The sequence below is a fragment of the Acanthochromis polyacanthus genome, chromosome 12 (assembly GCF_021347895.1).
Source record: "Acanthochromis polyacanthus isolate Apoly-LR-REF ecotype Palm Island chromosome 12, KAUST_Apoly_ChrSc, whole genome shotgun sequence".
Lineage (NCBI taxonomy): Eukaryota > Metazoa > Chordata > Actinopteri > Pomacentridae > Acanthochromis > Acanthochromis polyacanthus.
The window spans coordinates 40,495,800-40,523,088 of record NC_067124.1 but is presented as its reverse complement, the minus strand read 5'-3'; the positions used below and the strand labels follow the sequence as shown (position 1 = coordinate 40,523,088).

The following is a 27,289-nucleotide window of genomic DNA, read 5'->3' as shown; positions in this document are numbered from 1 at the left end:
AAAATAAGACAAAACGAAAAAAACGAGACAGAAAGCACAGGAAACAAGGCAAAGCACTTTCACATGACTAGTTTGGGCTCCAAAATGTACAGTTTCAGCATCAATGTGTACAATATTCACACTGCAGATGTGAAATGAGATGTGTCATTTTCCAACTCTGATTTAAGGTTTCGTGAATAAACCTTTTTCATTCTAAAACACAAGTTTTTTAGCATGCAGGGCACACCTTTAAATAAGACTACAAGGAGCTGGAGAAAAAAACTGAGAGGAAGGTTTGGTTGCGAAAACAAGTCAGTTGTTTTGATGACATTCCTGTTCAGGGTGGATGGTGCTGACAAAGACAGGTCCTGTGTCTTACAATCCTTGCAACACAACTAATCAGTTTCAATCCTTTAAATCAACAGGACAAAGCTCTGTTTGACGAGCACAGAGACACACCTGAATGTCCTCCAAAGCTAAAACAGAAACTACTTCGGACGCCTTCACCAGAGTTACACCATTTGAGAACGGCTCCATACCTGCCAACTAGGGATGTAACGATTACCGGTTAAAATGATAAACCGCGGTAAAATGTCTGACGGTTAGTACTACCGTTTCAAATTTTAATTACCGTTAAACCGTGTTTGATCGCCACAATCCGGAAAATCTCAGGAATAGGCCTACTACTGTTGTGAGAAGTGCAGCAGCAGGCAGCCGATCGGATACATGCGCACTGCTCAGTCAACAACTCGTAAATATGGCGGAGGACACCGGCAGTGGAGAGATTTTTCCACCATCCAAACGTACCAAGTCCGAAGTCTGGGCGTACTTCGGACTTTATAAAGACGCGCAAGGGAGACTGGTGGAAGAAAGCAACCCAGTCTGCCGAAAATGCCACAAGAAAATATCGGCAAAGGGTGGAAACACGTCCAACATGCTGGCTCATCTACGGGACCACCACCCGCAACTGGGCAGCGAGTTAAAGGTAAGTTAACTTGGAATGAATGCATGTGGGGCTTAGGGAACTGTGCGTGTTCGTCTCGTTTCTGCTCCGGCACAATACTAGCTCCGTGGCTAAAGCTAAATGCACCGTTGTTGCCGACAGAAAGTCCGGTTAATGTTCAGAAGACAGCGTTACATGGTGTGTGTGTGTGTGTGTGTGTGTGTGTGTGTGTGTGTGTGTGTGTGTGTGTGTGTGTGTGTGTGTGTGTGCGTGTGCGTGTGTGATGATGAATAATAATAATTTAATAATAACCATTATAAATTTGCTTTCCTCTTATTTACAGAGGGCGTGTAGTGGACAGAACCAGGACAAATCCTCCAACAGCTTCTACTTCTTCGGTCACAGTGGCACAAACGATAACCCAGGCGTTTGAAAGGAAGGCTGCTTATGCACAGACATCGAAACATTCCAAAGACCTCACAGCAGCTATCTCATATTTTATTGCAAAAGACATGATGCCATTTCAAACTGTTGAGAGGCCTGGATTTTTGAAGCTGATGAAGGTTGCTGTGCCTCACTATAAAGTTCCTTCACGAAATCATTTTTACTTTGTTTTATATAGTAGTGTTATTGTATTATATTTGTAAGACTAGATCTTTCCGAGCACTGAATGTGAAGATAGTTACAATTTGCACAATATCAAGAATGTAATTTTATTTAAATTTTATTTGTTAATCTTTATGAGGCAGTGGCACCATACTTTTTTTGTTGTACTTTGTTATTCCTAATGTTGCTTTCAAGCAAACGGACTACCTCCTGGCTCTTTTAAGGTCCCCTCTTTAATTTTTTAAGCTTATTAATGTTATTTAAGGTTTAAGCTCATATTTTGATTGGTTTTTTTAAAAATAAAAACGTTGTTCATTGATTTAAGTGTGCCGATGAGTACTTTTTAAACATTTTGAACATATTTCACAATACCGTGATAATATCGATAACCGTGATAATTTTGATCACAATTATCGTGATATCAAATTTTCATATCGTTACATGCCTACTGCCAACTACTCCGGTTTTGCCGTAATGATTGCAGTTTTCATGATCCCACTACGGGTTACGGTTTTACTAATCAAAATATGGATCTTCACATAGCTATCAATCAATAAACATGAAACACATTCACAAGATCGCTAAGAACCGTATCTAAATTTCGAACAGAAACAATCGGCACTGCATGCTGCTCATATTACTTCCTGTATCTGTATTGCGCATGTGGGACAGGTCAGCCTTTGTTTTACATTGGAATTGAGAAGGAATTAGGTCAGCTTAGTATGCGATTTCATCATGGAATCTGCCGCAGAAAAATTACAATCGAGCACAAAACCTAAACGAAAGTTACAGTCCTTTCGTGAGGATTACTCTAAGGCATTTCCAGGAATTATTATTCGTTCAAGAAAAGGTGAAAATTACGTAAACTGCACTTTATGCCGACAAGATTTTTCGATTGGACACGGAGGAATCAGCGATGTGAAAGACCACGTGGGAACGAAAAAGACAAGTCAAATGCCAATGCCAGTGACACCAGCAGCAAATTTTCTACGTTCTTCGTTGCTCCATAAGATTCTTTGGAAGTCATCAATGCAGAAGTTTTATTCACGGAGGCAGTTATTGAACCTGGAGTTCCAATCGCAATGGCCGATCACATGGGACAGTTGTTTAGAAGATTGCTTCCGGATTTGAAGATCGCTAAAAAATATGGATGTGACCGAACAAAAACCTCGAACATTATTCAGTGTCTTGGCACAGAATCATCGAAGAAAATCACTGATGTAATAAAAACAGAACCTTTCAGCATGTCGACTGACAGAAGTACGGACTATGATGATGTAAAACTCTATCCCATTTGTGTTCACTATTTTGATAACGAACTTGGAAAAGTCCTGTCAGTGCTTCTTTCATTGAATGTCGCACAGCATCCACGGGGGAAAATATTTTCAAAATTCTTGAGGAAGAAATGGACTCAAATGACATACCTTGGCAGAATTTAGTTTGTTTTGCAGCCGACAATGCCTCTGTGATGTTGGGATCTAAGGAAGGAGTTGCTTCGTTCATCAATGAAATATCTCCATCGACTTACATTGCAGGTATGTTTCTTTTTACGCGAATAATATTTAATTACCAGATTTGTAGGGAATAATATTGACTAGCGCTCTATTGATGACACTGTGCCAATGGGAAGTTGAAAGTCAAAAGAGTGGATTAATAAGTAAATTGTCCACGTTTTTTTTTAATTATTTGTAATAGTGTAGCAAAAATAGCTTAATAATTTAATCTATTATTGACTGCATTCATGTACGTAATTATTGTTTTTTTTACTTTACAAAATATTAGATGAATATTTGGCAAATTTGACTTGTATTTTCATTTCAGATGGTCTATTTGTTGTGATAATTGAAGACATAATATAAACATTAATCATATAATTTACATAATATTTATAATATAAAAGTCATCATAAAATTTGAAGACTAGAGTAATTGGTAGGCACTTTATTTTTCTTAATTTTTTTCTTGATTTCTGTTTGTATGACAATGCAAAGATGATGCTTTATTTCACTTCATTTAAAGCATCAACCGTGCAATGCTTTATCCTCTTAGGTAAAACGAAATATTGGATTAGATTAGAGTTACTCAAGAGACCTATTGTAATCAATTTCTATCCTACATTGTTTTAAACATTTCAACAGATTTCATTTCAATTTCATTTATATTTCCATGGAAGAAAGAATACATTATCAACGAATACATCATTTTATTGGAGGTTACTTTTGAGCATTATTTCCAGTTAACATATACTTAGGTCTATGAGACTAATAGTTTGTTATTTCACGTACATAAACGGGTTCTGTTTTGTAATTGCAGGTTGTTCCTGCCACCTGATTCACTTGGCTGTGCAGAAAGGATCTAAGCAACTGCCTGTGAAGTTGGACGACTTGCTGGTCGATATCTTCTACTACCTGGAGAAGAGCAGCAAACGGAAGCAAGCTCTAAAAGCCTTTCAGGAGGAAGGAGGTTTGCCTCAAGTAAAGATCCTGAAATATGTTTCTACACGATGGTTTTCCTTGGAACACTGCTTGGAGAGACTCCTCCAACAGTGGGCAGCACTGTCCAAGTTCTTCAAGGCTGAGGTGGCAAGGGAAAAGAAAGACAAACCAAGCAGAGGAATTAAACAGCCACTTACTCAAGATGTTGAAGAGAAATCCCAGAAAGAAACAAAGAAAAGGAAGATGAAGCATGACATTTGCAGTGACAAACCCCCTACTGCATGTGACATGAAGAAAACAAACATCCAAGCCAACTCCACGTCGAAAGAATTCAACTTGGCAAGTTATATGTTCAAGGAGAAGGAGTTGGGGGAGAAGGTTAAGAAACAGAAGGAGGCCAAGGCAGCAGAAAAGAGCACACTGGACACGAATAGCAACAGCAAAGCAAGTATAATCGTTGCCAAGATGGACGATGCCAACAGCTTGTTATTTGCAAATTTCTTGATGGCAATATTACCAATTTTTAATGAGACAAACACCTTTCTACAGAAAGACGAACCCTGTATCCATCTTATTCATCATGTGCTATGTGGTCAGTTCAGCAAGCTGGCCATGAGATTTGTGAAGCCACATGTCATCACAAGTGCATCTGACATCACGAAGATTGACTTCACTAACACAGAGAACCAGAAAGAGAATGAAGATCTCTTCATTGGAGCAGACTGCAGGGACTACTTGGAACAGCATGGGGAGAACTGTGACCTGCCTACATTCTTTTCCAGTGTGAGGAAGTTCTACAGCAGCACATGCAGCTATATGCTTGCTGCATTTCCATTTGGAGACCCTGTTCTGGTAAATGCCAGAATACTCGACATAGAGCACAGACAGCAGTGTAAGTTCAGCCAAGTGTAAATATCTTTTCATGAACAGAAGTAGGTAATATTTCCTAATGACTTTACGGTAAATGAAACATCAAAAAATTGTTTTAGAATGAGAAATGTCATCACAATATTGAAAAATGTGATCTGGATGCCTGTGATATTTTGAGTTTAGTATTTGTCAAATTAAAGGAACATTCTGAAAGACTATATATTATTAAGTTTGTCCTTGATCTTTTCCATCAGCATTTATGAATTGACAGTTTAAGTAACATGGAAACATGATTCTTTGCCACATTCTAAGTTGATTTAATGCTAAAAATCATTTGGCGTCGGGGGGCTTCGCCCCCCTGAACCCTCCACCGGGACTTTGTCCTGGACCTACCAGGGCCTGCGGCCCCTGGACCCCGGCTGGCTACTAGGCTTTTCAGGTTTCAAAAGCTGGCAGGTTGCGGCTCACAATGTCCCTGTTCAGCTCTGTTGATTTCTATACAAGCACACTTCCTTTCAGAACTCATCACAATCACTCCACAATGATCGTTTATGTACAAACACAGAACATTAGGCTGAAAATTCCTGTATTTTCCAGAAAAAAAACTACCAAAACAAAATGCCGCATTGTCAGTTATTTCTTCCAGAATAATGAAGTCCTAGTTAGGGCTAACGTTAAGATAATATCAGAATCAGCCAAATAAAACAAACTGTAGTTCGAACGTGATGTTAATATACTTTGAAGAATATAAAGAACTAATGGGGTTATCTTCCTGCTAATCGACTGTACGAGGCTAATGTTAGCATGCTAACACTGTCAACAATCTAAACTGAGCTAATATCACCACCAACGCTAACTTCAGATTACGTGAAAACTACCCACAACTGACATTACGCAGGCTAACAATGTAGTGCTCCATCCGCCAGCTGGTCAAAAGGTGTGACTTACCAGTTAGTTGTAGGGGCTGCTTGTGTCGTGTTGGCTGCCATTTCGCTACAGATTTCAGTTAGCGTCAGAAAGCTAACGCTAAGCTAGCAGGGCTAGCCGGCTAACGTCGTTAGCTCTCCAACAAACCGGGCAGGAAACAGTGAGTGAGTTGGGCGGCTCAAATGCAATTTCGTTGTATACTAAAGTGTGCAATGACAATAAATTTCTCTGACTCTGACTCCGCTACCTAAACACAGAAATCACACTTTAATGCACTTTAAAGCAATGCTGTATTAAAAAAAAAAAAAAAAAAACACCGTCTAAACTCGCATATTTGTTTATTCTTCTTTGCCAACGGTCGGCTTCTTTCTGACCGGACTGTGGAAATACAAAATGGCAGATCAATGATACCAGCAGCCAAGTCAGTGACGTCACTGTCTTCTCCTCTTGGGTGTTTCCGCCCGGAAGTTGGTCTGACAGGAAGAAAGAAACATTGGAAAGTAAAAAAAAAAAAAATCTTTTGACAAATTTTAGCTTTAATAAAAAAAAATACTATTATTTACAGATTTTTTTCTGTTTTGTTACAAATGGCTACTAGTCAAATCTCAGGAAAAAAGAGCATAACTTTACAGGTTAAATGTAAACAAACAAACATACAAAATAAAAAAGCTATAAACAATGTGAACATCAAAATTGAGAGTAATTCATTATTTTACAATATTTAACAGTAAAATCCCTCTATTTTTAACTGCATTTAATTAGATTAAAAAATAGATTTTTGTTTTAATTTGAAATACATCAAATGTGTGTCATGTTTTTAACAGCTGCTGTTCAGTTGTTTGTTTACATATGGTGTTACGGCCACGGTGCTGGTGTGCCGTTTTGTTTTGGGGTGGTGTCCTGTTGGGCCTTTGTGTGGGAGAGGTTTGTGTGTGGGTTCAGCTGTGGTTATTACAGAGTCTTTGGAACCCCAGCTGCCAGCCATTCCAGCTGATGAAAATGGAATAAATTCTGTAATGAAGTAAAACAATATGTGAATGTGATTCGACAGGTTCACCACAAAAAAAGCTGTTAAAACCCATGGGCTTTTTAAAAGATACTGTCCTAATATGACTCTGTGATTTACTGTTTATGTTCTGCACTGTTACAAATGGTAATGAATTGTTATATGCTGTCTGTAATGATACTGCAACCTAAATATTGTGCGTGGGGGATGGAGGGGGGGGGTGTTGTGAGTGATGCTGTGAATGAATGTCTTGTATGTGTTTTGTGATTTTTTTTTGTTTTCTTTCCATTGTATTGTTTAGTGTATTGCTCTTATTTTCAATAAAAGGAAAAAAAAAAAAGCTGATGACAACCTGCACTGCAGTCTGGTTCTCCCCGCCCTTCGACCTTCCTGATTGGGCCACCCTCCAGCTCCTCCTCCTCGGACCAATCAGAGGCAGCCAGGCACCACACCTGCTCCCTGTATAGCTGCCACCATGCCATTAGTTTGGTGGCTGGTACTTTGACCAGTCCACCCTGGTGCCTCTCTGTGTGTGAACTTTGTTTGTACTTCAATGTGTTTCGGTCTGCAGGTACGGTGGTGGGTTGGAGGGTACCGCATACACTTCGGTTGGTAGATACTCCTGGTGGGTTCTGCTGACACTCTGGGTTTCTGTTGGCAGCTGCTATCTTGGTGTGGAGCCTACTGTCAAGTGGAGACTGAGGCTCCAATTAGCAGCCTGCCACTTTAGGAAGAAGCCATTCTGTGTTAGAGTCTTTGTGAACTGTGAAATCAGTGAGTGTGAGGCACCAGTTTTGTTTGGTTCGTTTGTACACCCTTTGTATTTGTTTTTGTTCCTGGTGGTGGGCGTTGCTCCTGTAGTTCGGTTTGGCTAGGGAGTTTAGTTGTTTTCTTTGTGTTAGCATAGTGACAAACTCTGTTAGCCCTCGTTATGTTTTATTCTGTTCTTGGTTTTAGCAACACCCACCAGTCTTGTGTTTTATTGTCGCTTTTATGTTCCTTTGCTACTAAGCAATAAATCCCTTACCTAAACCAATAACACCTGGTGTTTTGTTGCATCCAGCCAACCCCTAGAGGTTGGATCATAACATGTGGTAGTTCAATTCAATTTTATTTATATAGCATCAATTACAGTCAAATCGTCTCAAGACGCTTTACAGAACCCATATGCCTGACCCCCAGAGCAGCCCAAAGGAGACAGTGGCAGGAAAACACCCTTTTAACAGGGAAGAAACCTCGAGCAGAACCCGGCTCTATATAGGGGGGACCCATCTGCCTGCTGGCCGGGGGGGTTGAGAAGGACAGAGGAGGGCAAGGGGGAGGGATGGGAGGAGAGGGAGGGGTGGGAAAGCAAGGAAAACACAACACACATTTGGATACATGTATGACAGGATATGTGACACAGAAACAGAAAATGTGAAAAACAAGACACAAAGTGACAGAATCCAGACAAAACGACAAAAGAAAGACACAAAATAAAAGAAATGATAAACAAAATGAGACACAAAATGAGAAAAACAGGAGATAAAACAAAATTAGTTCAGTTGTAAGGGCGAGCTTTTTCCAACTAAGGCTCCTGAGCAGAGTTAAACCGTTTCTGTCCCGGGCAGATTTGGAAAAGGCTGCTCACGCTTTCATCAGCTCAAGGCTTGATTATTGTAATGCCCTTTACGCTGGACTTAATCACTCGCTCCTCCATAAACTTCAGTTGGTTCAAAACACAACAGCACGTCTCATCTCCAACTCCTCAAAATACTCACACATCACCCCGGTCCTTCAAGCGCTCCACTGGCTTCCGGTGAGCTTTAGAGTCCAGTACAAGGTCCTGTTGTTCGTGTTTATGGCCATAAATGGGCATGCCCCCCCCCCCACACACACACACACACACACACATCTCAGAGCTGTTGGCAATTTACCAACCTGCCAGGACTCTACGCTCGTCTAGCCACACCTCCTCGGTTGTCCCCATGGGTCTCGTTCGTTGTCGCTTTGTAACTTTTTTCAAATTTTTGTCTCGTTTTTCTGATTTTGTGTCTCATTTTTGTTACTTTGTGTCTAGTTTTTGTTATTGTCTAGTTTTTGTGATTATCAGTCTCGTTTTTGTTATTTTGTTTCTCATTTTTGTAATATTTTGTCTCTTTTTATCATTTTGTGACCAGTTTTTGTCATATTTTGTGTAGTTTTTTCATTGTTTCTCGCTTTTGTCATTTTTTGGTCTCGTTTGTCTATTTTATTGTCGCTTTGTAACTTTTATCAAATTTTTGTCTCGTTTTTGTCATTTTTGTCTCATTTTTGTGATTTTTGTCTCATTTTTGTGATTTTATGTCTCATTTTTGTGATTTTATGTCTTGTTTTTGTTATTTTGTTTCTCTTTTTTGTAATATTTTGTCTCTTTTTGTCATTTTGTGACCAATTCTTGTCATATTTTGCGTAGTTTTTGTCATTTTGTGTCTCGTTTCTATAATATTTTGTCTTGTTTTTGTTTTGTTTTTTGTCTTTTTTACAGTAAATCCTCCATGGTTCAGGTCCAGGTGACTAAATGTTGTGTTCCTTTGTAGACACTCTGTGATCTGGAAGTTTAATGAGGAAATGATAAACTGAGGATGAATGGTGATGAAACTGAACTTATTTTTCTTCATAAATTTCAGGTTGTTCATGTTCAGTAAAAAGATAATTCCTTAAATGTGAACATTAGGAACCATGAGGAGTTGTGGGTATTTCTGGGTTCTTATGTTCTGGTTTTACTGGAGATCAAACTGGACTGAATGTGAAACCTGGACTAAGATGAATTTGATATTTCTGCTAAACACAGATCTTCCTGTTGTTTCTCACACACAGTAAACACCGTAAACATGAAGAAGTGATTTCCTCAGACCGACAACAGTAAAAAATAACCTCACATTGCATCATTCTGTCTGATTTCACGACGTTGAGCTCAGTAAAGCTCCACATTTAGAGCCACTTGCAGCTCATTTCTCAGGCTGAATGAATGATTTGTCCCCGTTGTTGTCGTCGGCTGCATCATCGCTCAGACATGAGCAGATCTGAGTCACCGCATTGTTACCTGGATGACACAGAAACCCTGAAAGAAAGAAGATTCCTGCCTGATGATGTAGGAGAGCTACTCATGTAAAAATATGACGCCAGTGTCAACGACGAGGAGCAGAAAAAAAAAGAGGTTTAACTTCATTCCTGAAGAGACCGTGGCCATGTTTTAGTGTGTTTTCTCACCTGTTTTTGTAATTTCTAGTCAGAAGAAACCCGTTGGTCACATAAAAATTCACTATAAAGAAAAAATGGACACAAGGAGCATTTTCTTGAAAAACTGTAAGAATTTCAATGACTTTGAATCATTTTCCACAGTAAAAATATAAAAATACACAGAGTAAAACAGCTAAAACTCATCATTATCGTATCTAACACGGGATTTTAGTGTGTTTCCTTACTTGTTTATGTCATTTCCAGCCAGAAGAAACCTGCTGCTCACATAAAAATTCACAAAAAATCTAAAATTGACATGGGAAGGAGCATTTTCTAAAAAAAAAACTAAGAATTTCAAGGAGTTTTTATCATTTAAGACAGCAAAATGTAAAAAAACCCCACAATTAAATAGGTAAAACTAATCATTAAATTCTAAACACTCATTGATATTCTCACACATTTGAGAGGAAATGTTCCTTTTTATGTCAGATTTACATTTTGAAGTAAGAAAACACAGTAAAGCACAGTGTTAGAGACATTAGAGATGGATTTTACCAGTTTATCTCTGTTATTTATTTTTTTTTTTTACATTTTCACTGTCTAAAATGACAAAAAAAAGTGTGACTAACAGGTTTGTTCTGACTGGAAATGACACAGAAGTGGAAAAAAACACTAAAACATTTTGTTCCAGATGCTGATAATGGAGTTTTTTCTGTATGCTTTTACATTTTTACTGTCTTAAATGATAAAAACGCAGTAAAATTCTTACAATGTTTCAAGAAAATCCTCTTTCCATGTCGAGTTTAGATTTTTTGTGATTTTTTTTTTAATTTGACCAATAGGTTTGTTCTGGCTGGAAATGACAAAGTGAAAAAAAACACTCTAAAACACGGTGTTCCAGATGTTAGGACAGTAAAAATGCAAACATAACACAGAGCGAAACGGGTGAAACTGATCATTAACGTCTCTGACACCATGTTTTAGTGGGGTTCTTTACTTCTTTGTGTCATTTCTAACTGTAACAAATAAACAAAATCCACTATGAGTGCTATTTTCTGTCTCCATATGGATGATTTGTGGGCTCGGGGCCGCTGGAATCGTGTCGGAGCTCCTCTGGCTCTGCGCTCTCTCCGCTTTACGCGTCACTTCCTCAGTCGGAGCCCATCCCTTTGGAAAAAAGAAAATTCACGTTCAGGCGACCGACGGACGGCGAGAAAAGGGAGTGAGAGGGAAAAAGGAGTGAGAGAGAGGGGAAAAAGCTGAGGGGAGAAGCGAAAGCCAGACGCCAGATGAGAAAGTCGGACCTCGGAGACGCAGAAGAAGAAGAAGTTTTACGCGCTGAAGCGACTTTTTCCAAAGTTTGGCTGCTCGGTGGCGCACGGGAACATCTGGAGATAAGAAGCTTTAACTGAGACCCGGACGCTCCTCTAACAGTTCTACCCCTCAGGACGACTAGTTAAGGTTAGTTAGCGGTTATTATTACCGGTTTGTGGGTTAGTCTGGGGTTCCGGTGGCCGTGGAGGGCTGGTCCGGCCTGTAGCCCCCTCCCTGCTCACACTCACTCCAGCTACCAATCCTGCTTTAATCATTAACTGTCTTTTATAGTTTGGAGTCTAGGTTTATGACATTAGGCTATATGTGGGTTATAGTTAGCATTTTCTCTAAAATTTTTGCGAATTTCAACGAGTTTGAATCATTTCGACAGTAAAAATGTAAGAAAAATACAGTTAGACAGGTAAAAATCATCCTTAACATCTGGAACACCATGTTTTAGTGTGTTTTCTTACGTGTTTATGTCATTTCTAGTCAGAAGAAACCTGTTGGTCACCTAAAAATTCACTTTAAATCTAAATTTGTAATGGAAATGAGCATTTTCTCTAAAATATGTGAGAATTTCCATGAGTTTGAATCATTTTCAGCAGTAAAAATGTAAAAAAAAAATCAGTTAAACAGGTAAAAATCATCACTAATGCCTCTATTACCATGTTTTAGTGTGTTTCCTTACTTATTTATGTAATTTCTAGTCAGAAGAAACCTGTTGGTCAAATAAAAATTCACTTTGAATCTAAATTTGACATGGGAAAGAGAATTTTCTTGAAAAAATATAAGAATTTCAATGGGTTTGAATAATTTAAGACAGTAAAAATGTTGCTTTAATGCTTTAATCACTTACTCTCTTTTATAGTTAGGACTCTTATTAACCGGATTTATGACATTAGCTAACATGTGGGTTATAGTTAGCTGCTGTATTAATGATTAATTAAAGATGTGCTCTCCACCAGGATCACTTTCTGCACTAATTAACAGACAGCATCAGCTTTGAAACCATAGATGAGTTTGTGCAGAAGGTTACAGTCTTGTTTGTGTCTCCATCCCGCCCTCAGGCCAGAGAAAAGTATGTGCTAACGTTGCACAGAGAGCTTCAAGTACAAGTCTCAGCATGGCCTTCAGAGCCGCAGCAGAGCGCATTGGTTTCCCACATGATTGCTCAACACGTTGGATGTTTCAGGAGCTGCTCTCTGAAGGCGCTTTTCCACCAGCACCTACTCGGCTCAGCTCGACTTAACTCGACTCGGTTTAGGTCGTTTTCCGTTACAGTTGAGCACCACCTCGTTGTGGGTGGAGTCACAAACACTCCTCGTCCTCCAACATGGTCTAGAATGAAGCCACTCTCCCTCCCGTTGCTCGCCGGTCGGTGCCCTTAAATGGCGTCCATTTGGCTAAACCACTTCCAACACCTCCAGTTTGACCCACTCTGGCCGTTGTGGTTCTTGATGGACCTTGGTTCTCCCGACACTGCTTTATTGTCCTGCTGTATCCATGGGTGGCCGTCCGCTCAGAGACCTCCTGATAAACTTTTCCCGTCCTGCTGCCTCTGTGTTCTTTGGTCCACCACCAAAGACAGAAAAGTCTCAACCTCATCATTCGCCCACGGTACAGGTCTGGTGTGTTGTAACTCCCTGTCCAATCAGTGGCCTGCACTCTGGAGACGTCCTGCACATTATCAGCTCCAATCAGCTTGCTGGGAACCCCGGCTGAGTAGGTACTAAAACAGTAGCTGGTACCAGGTACGACCATCCAATGGAAAACCTCACAGACCAAGTAGAGTTGAGCCGAGTGGAAAAGCGCCATATCTCTATATATCTTTGATTGATTGATTGATTGATTGATAGATATCTCTTCTTCTGGTTTCTCCACAGTCATGCCCCTCCATAAGTCCTCCCGGGCGCCTCGGCTCGACCCCACCATGATCTCCGCCCCGCTGGGAGACTTCCGCCACACGATGCACATCGGCCGGGGAGGCGACGCCTTCGGGGACACCTCCTTCCTGTCCACCCTGGGACCTGGATCTGCCGGCGCCGACCCGGGGAGTCCAGGCATTGCACCGGCTGCAGAACCCGAAGCCTCCGTCAACCACGGTGAGCTGCAGCACTCCGAGTCCGTGTCCTCCTTCACCATGGACCTGGACCTGGACCTGGGCCCATCCATGCTGGGGGACGTGCTGGGGGTGATGGACGGTCTGGGCCTGGACTCCAACGAGGAGGACGTGTTCAGTCCGAAGGCGGCCGTGGAGGTGAACCTGCAGAACCAGCTGAACGGGAAGAACCTGGAGGGGGACCAGGCGGGAGACGGACGGATACCGGACGGCGTCAAACCCAAGGGGCTCCGGCCGAAGGTGAGGTTCAGCGACAAACGCGAGGAGATCATCCGACAGGCATCCGAGGAGGAGGAAGGCCAGAGCTTCGACTTCCAGGACGACGATCAGCTGACGTGCGAAACCCCGACGAGTCCGGAGAACCGAGCAGAACCCGAGTTCACTGGGTACAAAGTCGACACACCGCCGAGTCCGTCGTCCTCTCAGGGCTCCGAGTACGAAGGCGTGACGCCGCTGGACAGGAGGAGGGTGAACAGCCGCCATTCAGACTCAGACTCAGAGGACGACGAGGACGCGGGACGAGGATACACGTTCGAAGACGAGTTTGACGACGAAATCGGCCTTTAAGAGACCAGAAACACTGTTTATCATTTCAGCACCGATGGGAGGCAGAAGGATCTGAACTGGATCTAAACCGCTAAGACGATGTTGCTCAACTGGAAAAGACATTTTCTTGTTTTTACCTACAAGGGTGGCAGATTATAAAGACTTTCTGAATCCGTTCCGGCTGTTACAGTGAAATGTTTGTAGCACTTTGATCCGTTTTGTTGACCTGGAAGCTACCAAACGTTGGTTCAGGCTGAATGAAAGATGTTTGCTTTGTTAATTCTTTCCGTAATCCTCACAGTCGCTGCTGTGTTGTTGAACTTTACCGTATCGTGCCTAAAGGAGGGCTCACCTCATCCATTATCAGTGCCTTCTACTTATTTCTGCATGTTTATTACAGTCTTCTCCCCGCCGACAGCGTCTTCATTGAATTACTGTGAATTTGTCACATTCCAGATCTGAAAATGTGAGTTCCACTGCTTCAAACCAAACCTGAGCTCAGATGTTTTTACATGTTTTAAACTCACCAAAGCTGTTGTTGGGGCTGCGGGGCCGAAACGCTGCGACAATCATGGATTTAAAGGTGGGATCAGGAGCGGTGGTGTATTTTTGTACATGCTTCCTGCTTGTATAACGCCTTTTTTAAGTATTTTATTTGATAATGCTGTAAAAGGGAGAGGCCATTACCTTCGTCTGTTGAAATGCTGGTTTGTTAACCTGTGGTTTAATACGGATTACAGTGAAAACAATAAAGTAATTATTGGGATTTTAAAAGACGACCCAGCCTTGACTTACTTTATTTTTGGTCTGAAGGTCCGGAAATCACTTCCTGCTTGTTATAATATATGTCAGCTGTTTGATTAAAGTGTTTTAAGTGTCAAACCTGAACATTAAGGAGCTTCAAACATTCTCCCACGTCATGTTCACCAATTCCTAATTCCACAGCATTTCACAGGTTTCTTTCCTCTGACAGTAAACTGAAGATCTTTGGACAAAAGAAGACTTTTGAGGAAACTCTGATCCACATTTTTCACCATTTTAAAGACACAACAGCTGATCGATTCATCCAGAAATAATCAACAATTTCAAAAGTCACGTTCAGTCCACCTCCGATTGGACTTTTGTTGTGGTTTGTTTGAGGTAACACGTGATTTTAGGGGAAATCCAAGAGGATTAACTACTATTAAATCTGTATTTTTGGCATCTTTAGACTAACAACCAACAATTATTTCCAGTAATATTTGATCTGCTGATTATTTTTGGATTGTCTCTGGATGGTGAAAACGTCCCTCGGTGTCTTAAAACCAGCTGCATGCTGGTGATGCTGTGTTTTGTGTATTAATGCAGATCAAACTCTAGAGCTTCTATTACATACAGAGTAACAGACTTTTATCTCATCATGTGTTGAAGTAAATCGATTCTGTGCTCTCCTTTAGCAGTAAAAGCCAAACCCGGCGGTCCACCCTCCGTCTTTCAAACAGTAATTCAGCTGAAGCCAACCGAACTGTGACTTTAAACATTTTATTTTCAGCGTAAAACAGGAAATGCCTAAAATAGTTCACACATGTGTAAAACACACAGACCCAGAGTTCAATAGGAGCAACATGTGGCGGCGCTGCCAGCAAATAAACGTCCAAAATAAGAGTTGCTACTCACATAGCAAAGTTCTGTACATTATTACAAGCCGCTCGTTAAACGTGTCGCTGAGAACACGCCTTCTACACGGAGATGGTTCTGAAGACGTTGAAGCCGGACAGCGCCGTGGACACCAGGACGCCGGGGATCTGAGGGTGCCAGTGGACCTCCTTGATCTCCGACTGCCCCTGGTGCAGGAAGAGCAGCTGAGGGGGCAGATCCTTCACCCCCTCTACCCGGGCGCCCGCGTCACATGACTCCACGGACAGATCCCATTGGCTGACCACGTCGTCCGCCCCCGAGGCGGCGAACACACTCGAGTCCACCGGGTTCCACTCCACCGACGTGATGGGGGCGCTGTGCTGCTTGAAGTTGGCCACCGGTCGGCCGCTCTGCAGGAAACAGGAAGTGACACGCGTTCAGAAGACTTCAGGCTACCGAGAAATACTCAACCTGGAAGTCACAAGGTGTGTTCATCAGAGCTGCCAGGAGCCGGTTTATAGATCCTGAAGCCCCATAAAGTGTTCAGAAGTGAAGGGCATAATTACTGAAGTCGCAGAGGAATGAGGTGTGTCAGAAAAGACTGCCAGCATTCAGCTGATCATCAGATGCAACATTATCCAGAGTGCTATATAAAGTTGTAAACAGACGTTTGTACTCTTGTAAAACCTGAATATCATGACAGTCTTGAGTTTCCAGGGACTCCTATAACTCGGAATCTTCTAATATAGAATCATCGAAACTGTCACCAAAAATCAATCTTTTTTTTTTTTATAGATTTATTAAAGGTCTTCTGTAAATATGACAAAATCTGCTGGGTCAGAAATATACAAACAGAAATACTAATATTTGGCCATTTTCATGCTTTGTGCTTCTGGTTTATCTTTGATCCTCATCTTGAACTGAATTTCAGTCTAAGCATTTATTTACCACTTCTGATGTCTTTGTAGCATGATACTGCCACCACCATGCTTGACAGTAGGTTTGGTATTTTCTGAGATAAAGGCCTCACCTCTGAGAACTCTGACTTTTCTCTGATGGAATCATTAAAACTTGTGAGTCACTGATCACCAAAAAAAGATAATTTCTTCTTTTTTATAGATTTATTATAATCTTCTGGAAATGTGACAAAATCTGTTGGGTCCAAAATGTACAAACAGAGATGCTAATGTTTGGTTAAATGTCCTTTGGCCATTTTCATCTCAACTGGATGCTTTTAGTTTCCATCCAAAAGATTCTGGTTCATCTTTGACCCTCCTCTTGACTTGAATTCTAGTTTGGTTGAGTCATTTATTTACCTCTTTTGATGTGTGTTTGCAGCATGATACTGCCACCACCATGCTTGACAGTAGGTTTGATGTTCTTGGAGGTAAAGGCCTCACCTCCTAGAACTCTGAATTTTCTCTGATGGAATCCTTGAAACTCATGAATCTTTACCACTAAAAACAATCAACAATGTTTTATTAAAGGTCTTCTAGAAATATGACAATCTGTTGGGTGAAAAACCCTAAAAAACTCCAACCCTAGTTCTTGGAGTCATTGGAAACTAAAGATCGTCATGATAAACAGGCCCAAACTCCTCCTTTAAAGGGTAAATTAAACATGGATTCCTGCATTAGGAGGGCGGTAACAACAACAGGTACAAACACAGGGGAATCGTTGTGTGGGGCGGCTTCACCAGGCTCTGATGGTGTAACTTTACCAACCCTAAACACTGTTTTCTGTGTGGCCCTAATGTCGGGTTACTTTGATTTAACCCACACTGAAAACACCTCTGAGCTCTGGGATTATCCTTCATGTTTTCAGTGAAACACAATCATTAAATGACTCCTGACAAATCGCTGCCGCCTCCCACCTTGAACTGTCGCAGGTCCCACACTTTGAGGATCCCGTCGTCCCCCCCGGACAGCAGGAATGGTTCGGTCCGGTTCCAGCTGATCACGTTGATGTCGGACGAGTGGGCTTCGTCGGCCGAGAGCATGGAGTTGGGCGGAGCTCGAATGTCCCAGATACGAATGGACCGATCCACCGAGCAAGAAGCAAAAACCTGCAGGAGAAAGTTCCCATTCAGAGATCTGAAGATTTGGATCATTCCATCCAAAATGATCAGCTACTACTCAATCAGCCGACAATTCTACAGCAATAAATCTGGATATTTATAAAAATATTGGTGGAATTTTAGCTTCCTTTATCAAATATGTAGAGTTTTTATCAATTTTAGTTCCCGTTGATCCACTTCCATCAGGTTTATTCTCTCATTAAATGTGTTTGAACAACAACATCTGAGGAACTACTGAAGACAAAAACATGAAAGTTTCTCTCCTATTTCTCATCGTGTCATTGATCCAGAATCTGGAATACTGGACCATAGATCAGTCATCTCTGATTATGGAGGAGATGAAATATGAAATATGTAATAAAAACTGAAGCCATCCTGAAAAGTTCCATCTCTGAACTCATTAACCAAGAATAAATAAATTAATAACAAAACAGAAGTGAACTAGTGAGATTTTCCGAACTGCATGTAGCTGCAGGTCACAATAATACAAACATATAGAATACTTCATCATGAATAATATCAAAACAATTCAAAGGAAGTTATTTTGGTTGAAATTTCAGAACCGATCGAGCAGGTTTGACAAGTTTCCAAAGATGACAAAGAAGGACCTCTTCAATATCTGAAGCTAAACCTTTGCAGATACCGTTTTAAATATCTACAGATTATAATAAAAAAGTTTAAAGTACATCAGAGATGGTGGAGCAGAAGGTTGGAGATGAATTAACTGTTTTGCAAACCAACAAACCAAGCTTATTTTTTTATGCTGTTGCTGGCATTTTCATCTGCCCAGGGACTACAGTTGGAAACTAGCTTTATAGCTAAAACTGGTGCATTTACAGAAATGTTGATTAATGTGCACTGTCCCTGTTCAAATAAACTAATAAAATAAAATAAAAATAAAATAAGTTTGTTTTAGTGAGACTTTCATGCAACTTTTCTGTTTTCTCACTGAAAAGACAAATTTAATAAAGACTGAGTGTGTTGAAGAGTTCCAGGAGTCTGACATAAAGAAAACAGAACTTTCTTGGAAGCAGCAGCCGGTGTCAGTCTGCACAACGAACATCTACATTCCTCGATCTAGTTTGGCAGCAGCTTCAGGACATATTTTAGAATATAGCTCATAGTTGGTGTGTCAGCAGGTGTTTTAAAGTCAGCATTGGTTCATCCATTCCAGTCCATCAACCCCAAACCCAAACCCAACCCTCGAACCAAGTCCGACCCTCGAACCAAGTCCGACCCTCGAACCAAGTCCGACCCTCGAACCAAGTCCGACCCTCGAACCAAGTCCGACCCTCGAACAAACTCCGACCCTCGAACAAACTCCGACCCTCGAACAAACTCCGACCCTCGAACAAACTCCGACCCTCGAACCAAGTCCGACCCTCGAACCAAGTCCGACCCTCGAACCAAGTCCGACCCTCGAACCAAGTCCGACCCTCGAACCAAGTCCGACCCTCGAACAAACTCCGACCCTCGAACAAACTCCGACCCTCGAACAAACTCCGACCCTCGAACAAACTCCGACCCTCGAACAAACTCCGACCCTCGAACAAACTCCGACCCTCGAACAAACTCCGACTGTAACCCCAACCCCAATAATCTAGTTTGCCAGTCATATTAAAGCTCACAAATAGAAAGTTCAAACATTTTTAAAGGACTATAAGATCCAAACATCACTATTTGAAGCAAGAAAACTAATAAGCCAGACGGTCGGAGCGCCGTATTGACATTTAAAGAGTGTTGATTACTTCATGACGTCTACTGACGCACTAAAGCGGGAAATTATTCCACCTGAAAAGTTACTGAAAGCTTTCGGCAGTCATGAATCAAACAGCTTTTATATCTAGTTCATATATTAACCAGGAAAGACTAAACGGCAGCAGAACATCCTTTCATTTGTTTGGCTTGAAAGGGTCATGACTGCACAAAAAAATGACCTCCAGTGAATCAATACTGGGATCTAAAGTCAGGTTGCAACACATTTAACGACCAGAAACGACTTCTTTGGTCTGTTGGCTTATAGTTTGCCAAATATTAGTCAAAATACTGAGATAACATGGATTAAGCAGTTTTTGTAATTAAATGAGCTGCAAAAGGATGAAAGTCTTCATTAAATCCCTCCAACATTTGGTCTTGTGCTTGATGCAAAACAACATTCCACCTTAAAAGCAGCCATAGATGAAGGAGTTTTTAATTAAGTCTATATATTAACTGGTAAAGATGAAAATATAGAGAAATGTCCTTCCATTGGAGAGGCTAAAAAGGTAAAATAACTTAAAGTTGATCAATATTGAGATCTAAATTCACATTTTATCACCAAAAATCGCTTCTTTAGTCTGTTGGATTGCGGTTTGCCAAATATTAGTCAAGTTACTGAGATAATGAGGACTTTATAGGAAGATTAAGCCGTTTTTTTGTAAATACATGCGTTGGAACTTGACTAGTCTTCTTCATGGAGTCAGTCTAAGCTCAGTTTTATCTGATTAGTGTCTGTCAACTCTCCAAATGAGCTTCACTGAGCATTTAAGCTTTAAAAACCACCAACCGTGGCCTCGGTGGGCGACCACTGCAGGTCCTCCACCGACTGGCTGTGGGAGCTGAAGGGCCTCTGGTCGATCTGCCACGACGTTCCTCCTTCTCTGGGCTCCCAAACGTGGATGTTCTTTTTACAGTCGCCGCTGACCAGACGTCCTGTTAGGAGAAAACAGAAACGACTTTTTAAAACACTTCAGCTGAGAGGAGACGCATCTACACCCCCGCTTTTAATTAACTCAATCAAAGGTTCTGAAAAAGACGAGCTGAAAATGAATTCAGGAATATTTTAGTACTTGGAGACTCTGACAATTTGCTTTTTTTTTTAAAGCAAATTTAAAGTCCAAACAGTTTCTGGGTGTTTGTACTCCATTTGTGTTCACCGTGGTTCATTTTAAAGTCCTGCAGCTCAACATGAAGGAGAGAGAACTCAGATGTCTTCTGGCTGTCGGACTGTTTTCTGTTTTGCTCTGAAAACCAAAGAGCTGCTGCTGGCCACGCCCCCCTCAGGAAGAAAACTCTCTGACAGCAGGAAATCAGGACTTTCTAGCTCCTGGACCATTTTTGAGTCAGTTTGTGCAAGTTTCAAAGCATTTTAAACCGCTTTTACCTCATTTGTGGCAGGATTTAAGCTCCGTTAGACAATTTGGAGTCCGTTTTTACTTCATTCTAGAAATATTTTCAGACATCTGGGACAATTTTGAAGTCATTTTGTGCACATTTCAAGGCATTTTAAGCAGTTGCAACTCATTTTGGACGAGTTTCAAAGCATTCAAGTAGTTGCCAACTCATTTTAGACAGGATTCTTGTCATTTGGGGATATTTTGAACATTTCTGTGCAATTTTTGAGTCACTCTTGGTGCGTTTCAAAGCATTTTAGACCATTTGAAAACTAATTTTGGAGTCATTCTGGACAGGATTCCTGTCATTCAGGGAAATTTTGAATAATTTTTGACAGTTTTGTACTCGTCTTAGACACGTTTTAAGACATTCTGGACATTTTTCTGACCAGTCGATGTCTAATCTGACCTACCGGGTACTTTAGGAGACCAGTCGATAGCGAATCCCTCGGCCATGTGTCCTGAGAAGCTGAACAACGGCGAGGCTTCTTTCTGCTCGCTGACGAACGCCGCCATCGCAGCCGAGCTGTGGACGGCTTCCAGCTGAGGACGGAGGTCGAATATCTCCACCTGTCCTTTCTCCGACCAGACGGCAGCCAACGAACGCTCTCCGAGCCGAGTCACCTGCAGGTCAGGGAGGAAAATGAACCGAAAATTAATTTAAAAAGTGAGCGAGGAGCTTGTTTTAAAGCTTGTTTTTGCTCCCAAACAAACTGAGAACATCTACAGCTTCAGTTTTCGGCATCAGGAATCAACAATCTGAAGCTAAACTAATGTTCTTCATGGTTTTAGGAATTAAATGGATAAATCTGGCTGTGAATGAAATATGAACAAACCTTCTGTTTAAATATTTTCCAGTGCAATATCAAGTTTTTATGACCATTTTTGAGTCCTTTTGTGCAGCTTTCAAAGCATTTTAAACCGTTTCTAACTCATTTTGGCAGGATTTAAGTTATATTCAACAATTATGAGTCATTTAGGACGATTCTGAAGTCATTTTGTGCACCTTTCAAAGCATTTTAAACAGTTTTTACTCAATTTGGACAGGTTTCTAGTCTTTGGGGATATTTTGAGTCATTTTGAATGAGCTTCAAAGCATTTTAGACCATTTTTTAGCCAATTTAGAACAGACTTCAAGTCAGTTTGGAAAAGTTTTTGTCATTTTGGACAATTTTTTGAATCCTTTTGGGCAGAATCTCAGTAATTTGGGGAAATTTAAGAACTATAGAACAATTTCTAGGTTAAGTTAAGACAGGCTTCCAAGCATTTTAAACCATTTTATCTCATTTCGGCCACAATTCCAGTCATTTTGACTCATTACACAAATTCAAAAATTGTTCCAAAAGATCCAACTCTGTCCAAAAATGTCTTGAAACTTGCCCAAAATTAATTAAAAACTTCTAAAAGGCTTTGAAACTTGATGAAAATATCTCAGACATTGCCCAAAAGGACTCAAAATTGGTCAGAAAGTTTTGAAACTTGAGATAAACCATTTGATAAAACTCCTCTGCTCTAAAAGCCTCAGAATTGCCCAGATTTACCTAAAGTTTGTCCAAAAACAGTTAAAAGTTGTTTAAAAGGCTTTGAAAATCGTCTAAAATGCACAATGGATAGAATATTATATACACCCCCTGTCAAAAGTTTTGAGACAGATTCTTATTTATTTGAATGAGAAAGTGTCTCAAAACTTTTGACAGGGGGTGTATAATAGTATAAAGCTCTCTCCTATGAATAAAAGGACATTATTCTGTGCGTTAAAGCGGTGTGAGAACGTACTCGGACTCTGTTGATGCCTCCATAATGAGGCGTCATGGCCAGCTCCATCTGAGGCTTCTTATCTTCATCCTCCTCCTCGTCTTCATCGCTCTCTTCATCGCTGCTCTCCTCCTTGTCTTTCTCCGTTCCGTGGAGGTTGTGCATTCTCATGACCAGAAGTCTGAAACCAGGATAATGTTTGACTTTTATTGGGTTTTTTGAGTTTACGAGGCCGTTTAAAGAGACTTTAGAGGTCAGAACGAAACAGAAAGTGAAAAGACAGAAGGGTGATGTTTAGAGAGCAAAGAGCTGCTTCATGTGTTTAGTTTGTGATTTTTATCCACCCTGCTGATAGAAAACATGGAGAACTGTTGGGTTTTTTTACAACAACATGCACTGACAGAGATAAAGCTGTTCTAACATTAAGATTAATGGTTCTTATCACCATAAAAACACTAAAATTAGAACATGAACCAGAAAGTAAACTGATGCCAAAGCTTGGATGTTCTTCTTCCAGACGTCCTGTTAGGAAAATCCAGACATGACTTTTAAAAACACTTCATCTGCTCCACCGCTGTGAACTCCTACAGGCTTAAAGGTCTGCAGAATACGAGCTGCCTGCATCCTAAAATCATCTCATAAATGTCGTCATTTATCGACTAAACACAACTTTCCTGCTGGGTTTGGGTTTCTGAAGGTTACACCAAACTCCAGATGAACAGTTAAGGTAGTCTGTTGGTTTCTCCATTCATCTTAAGGTGGAATTCCACTCTGAGTTGTTGCATATAGATTTATATTCTTTAAAACGACCCTAACTGTGGTTGTGAAGGTTTGTGCATCATCTTTAACAACAACTTGAACTGATTTGAAGAAGATTTTAACAGTGAAGAAAAAGAAAATGGATCTATTGATGATTCTGGTGATTAATGGAGGAATCAGATTCCACGCTGGACGTGTGTCACAGCATCAGGAGTGGAAGTGAGCGCTGTGCAACACAAATAACCGTCCTGGACACCCACTCTACTCCCACTGATACATGTTTGGTTTTCCCTCATTCCACTGGTAGATCAACTGTTGGTAATGAAGTCCTGTCTTCTTTCTTTTTTCTGAATTCCGGCACGTTGCCTGAATACTCACAGAAAACACACAGTAAAGCTCCGTGTCCACTGGATGTGTTGTTCCCGTATGTAAATGTACCACATCTGAAAATCACACCCATGCTGGGCGGTCACTAGAGGTCACTAGAGGTCACTAGAGGTCACATGACCGCGCTTTCAGCAGTCCGGCAGATTTGTCGGATAAAACACAGAGGCTCGGCTATAAACTTTCTCTTCTATTTCAAAAACACTTCAGAGAAAAGTATTTCTGAAAGCATTTGAGGCAGAAATAATCTGGTTTTAGTTCACTGATGGCTAGTTTAGACCGTTTACACCGTGGACTGGTTGGTTCTCCTGCCATAAACAATAGAAAAGCTGCTGGTTAAAACAGAAGCATCCCGTCAAATTTAAGGACCCGGTTTGTATCCAGTGAAGTCTGGGTCCACCGTGGTCCACCGTGTAGCTCATTAAACGAAGCCTCGATTCAGAGAATTTTAGTAATCAAATTCCTGGAATAAGTGGAGGAATGGTTTCAGCCCAACTGATCTCCAGCTGAAGGTGAGCTGGATCGATGGAAAGCTGCCGGACAGACCTGGTAAACCCAAACATGTAGTGAGGGTGACCTGAGAACATCTGGTGGAGAACCCCGTCTGTGTGGTGGAAGGAGCTCTTTGAGGAACTCCTGAACCCAGTAAACACGTCCTCTGTGGGGAATCTTCATCCAGATCCATGGCAGAGGTCACAGAGGTAGTTAAGGAGCTCCTTAGTGGCTCCAGGTGTGGATGAGATCCTCCCTGAGATGCTGAAGGTTCTGGACATTGTTGGACCGTCTGGGCTGACACGTCTCTACATCTCATGGACATCAGGTACCTGTGGAGCTTCAGACCAGGTGCTGGCTCCCATTTTCAAGCATGGAGTCTGATTACTTGATTAATCGGCAGAATAATCGATAAAATACTCGATTATTAAACTAATCAGCAGCTACAGCCCTAATTAAAGGAAACCACAAAGGACAGTCTGTGCTGTAATTTCATCTTAATTAGTTTCATTAACGTTTGGCTTAAATGCAGAATCTATGTTTTAAAGTTACTGTGTTGTGAGACTTCAACAGTCGACTTCTTCTCAGCTTCACCTGCATCTCCTTTCTTGGACCAGAGGCTCACCGTTACATACAGTTCAGAACAGATCTAAAGCACCTTTAGAGATGACGTCATAGATCACACATGTAAACTGCTCTATCTGTGATGTCCAACATGTGAGGACCTCGCTTTGCAGAAACCACAACGTCCCACTTTATGTTCTAGCGACCTGAAAACTGTTGAAATGAGCTGCTGAGGTTCTCTACCTGTTCTTCAGGGCGGTGTCAGCCTGGGTTCCTGCACACAGCAGCATGGACAGAGGGAACCGTTCCCTCCCGGATCCATCAGAATCTGGAAGAACGTCGAAGCTCAGACACGGAGCGCCTGAAGAAAGAAACCAGACATGAGGAACCCGAGTCACACCGATCTGATCACTGATGGACTCCAGGAGGTTCTGGAAAGTTCTGCTAAAATGTAACAACAAGTTCTGTTTTAGTTCCCAGAATGTTCTTCTTCAACATCAGGATCTTTAGAAAACGTTCTAAAAATGTTCGATGGTGATGCTGAACTTGTTGCTCTGCTCTGATTTTCTAGAAGAACGTTCCATCAACAAAACGTCTCCTTAAATACATCACATTATTGGAACGTTACAACACGTTCTGCAGAAAAAATAGTTTGAGTCGTCCGAAGGTTCCCGAACATCTGGAAAACATCTTTTAAGAACGGTCCTCTTTTGTTGTCACGGAACATTTTGGAAATATAAAATTCAATGTTGCGCTCCTCAAGAACGTCCTCAGAACATTTCAGCCAGAATGTTCCTCCTTTGTCAGGATCTCACATTACGGGAACGTTTTATAAACGACATCTGGAAAACATCTCTTTAGCTGTTGGTTTAAGAACGTTCTCACTTTGCTGTCGTAGAACATCGTCTGAATGTTGGCATTAGAACATTATATTAACTTTACAGGAACATTAGTTTTAATTAAAATATTCTCTGAAGGTTATTTAAACATTTAATTAAAAAGTTTCTGTATAAAATCATTAAAACTTGCAGACAATGTTGGTGAAAGTTGTCAGAACCTGTTTTTGAATTTTAAAATTAGTAAATCTAAAAACTATATATTTTTAGACATCTATTAAATTTATTATATTAGATTTTGTCATTATTTTCTGTGCCTTTATAAGATAATTATCTGTCTCATTGACTCATTTTGTGCATTTTTATCATCATGTTGTGTCTTTCTGTGGTTGTTTTGTGTCTTTGTGCTCATTTTGTTTCTTCTTTTGTCATTTTCAGTCTGTTTGAGGGCATGCTAGGCCTTTCTGTGTCCATTTTCTGTATTTTTTTGTAATTTTCAGTCTGTTTGTGACAAGTTTAGGTGTTTTTGTGCTCATTTTGCAACTTGTCATTATTTTGTGTGTCTCTCGGTCATTTTGTGTCTTTATATGATGATTATTTGTCTCACTGAGTCATTTTGTGTCATTAATATAAATTAAAAAAATTATTTAAAGGTTATTTAAACATTTAATGAAAACATTTTCCATATAAAACCGTTAGAACTTCTATTCAGTGTTGTTGGAACCTTTTATTTTGAATGTTGACATTATTAAAACACTATATTATCTTCACAGGATCATTAGTATACATTTTAAATAGTATTTACAGGTTATTTGAACATCTTATTAAACTGTTTTCTCTATAAAACCATTAGAACCTGTAGATAATTTAGATGAGTGTTGTTGGAACCTTTTATTTTGAATGTTGACGTCATTAAAACTGAAATCTAGACTTTATATTAACTGTACAGGATTATCAGTAGCATTTAGGATATTCTTTAAAGGTTATTTAACCATCTTCTGAAGTCATTTTACCCCTAAAACCATTAAAACTAGTGGATAATGTTGGTTAAATGTACTCTCCAGCCTCGGGACACTCGCCTGTCTGACACTCGTGGTACATGCGGTAGGCGGACCGGTCCATCTCCAGCTCCTCTCCGGGCTGCAGCGGCTCCATCCCGGGTACATACACCTTCCGTTGGGCTTCTCCTTCCTCCTCCATGTCCTCTCCTCCGTCCTCGTCGCTTCCCACCGCGTCCATCGCCTCCTCTTCCTCGGCCAGCGTGCGCTCTTCGGGCGCCGACATCTTGGATCTCAGCTGGGTCTGGTTACTTCCGGCCACGTGGTTCCAGCTCCTCCCACCCTCCCCCTGCTGTCTCCCCTCTTTCCTCTCTCTCTCACCCCTCTCTCCCCCCGTTTACGGGAATCCAGCCTTCCCCTCCAGCTGCTGCTGCCAAGAATCATCTCACATCCAGATCTCCATTATGTTCGTATGAGGGGCCTCTGCGCATGCTCAGTGCCTCAGTGGGTCAATATATAATTGAGGGACTTTTGAATCAAGCAATTATATATTGACCCGTCCAGAGTGGCTCAAAAATTGTTCAGAATGACTGAAAAATGATCTATAGTTACAGAAAATGACTCGAAAAATATCCCTGACACAAAACTTGTCCAAAATATTCAAAATTTGGCCAAAATGACTCAAATATTGTCCAAAAGGACTAAAA

The 27,289-nt window shown here is 40.9% G+C and overlaps 3 protein-coding genes and 1 long non-coding RNA gene across 7 annotated transcripts in view; 2 read left to right on the top strand and 2 right to left on the bottom strand.

Moving 5' to 3' along the window:
- Positions 1–6,144, bottom strand: part of leng8 (leukocyte receptor cluster (LRC) member 8) — a 41,226-nt gene extending 35,082 nt beyond the window's left edge. For 2 of the 4 annotated variants that reach the window (XM_051956745.1, XM_051956744.1), the window contains exon 1: positions 5,781–6,093. In XM_051956745.1, the coding sequence (XP_051812705.1) occupies positions 5,781–5,821 (41 nt within the window). In that variant the 5' untranslated portion in view covers positions 5,822–6,093. Of the gene's footprint in view, positions 1–5,780 lie in introns of all 4 variants that reach the window. The other 2 variants (XM_051956742.1, XM_051956746.1) reach the window with 2 other exon arrangements.
- LOC127536431 (uncharacterized) lies at positions 711–1,847 on the top strand. Its single transcript, XR_007945423.1, has 2 exons — positions 711–964; positions 1,266–1,847. It is a non-coding gene; the product is annotated as an uncharacterized LOC127536431 (long non-coding RNA).
- Positions 6,145–11,119: 4,975 nt separating the features above from the next.
- On the top strand, positions 11,120–14,725 carry cdc42ep5 (CDC42 effector protein (Rho GTPase binding) 5). Its single transcript, XM_022199702.2, has 2 exons — positions 11,120–11,427; positions 13,167–14,725. The coding sequence occupies exon 2, from the start codon at positions 13,169–13,171 to the stop codon at positions 13,967–13,969; it is 801 nt and encodes a 266-aa protein (XP_022055394.1). The 5' UTR covers positions 11,120–11,427; positions 13,167–13,168; the 3' UTR covers positions 13,970–14,725.
- A 730-nt stretch (positions 14,726–15,455) lies between these two features.
- Positions 15,456–26,910, bottom strand: grwd1 (glutamate-rich WD repeat containing 1). The gene is made up of 7 exons (XM_051956757.1): positions 26,664–26,910; positions 24,992–25,109; positions 22,571–22,730; positions 21,208–21,418; positions 20,188–20,333; positions 17,439–17,630; positions 15,456–15,975 (listed from the first exon to the last, which is right to left on the bottom strand). Exons 1-7 carry the CDS (start codon positions 26,866–26,868, stop codon positions 15,667–15,669), a joined length of 1,341 nt encoding a protein of 446 aa, XP_051812717.1. The 5' UTR covers positions 26,869–26,910; the 3' UTR covers positions 15,456–15,666.
- Positions 26,911–27,289: the final 379 nt, after the last annotated feature.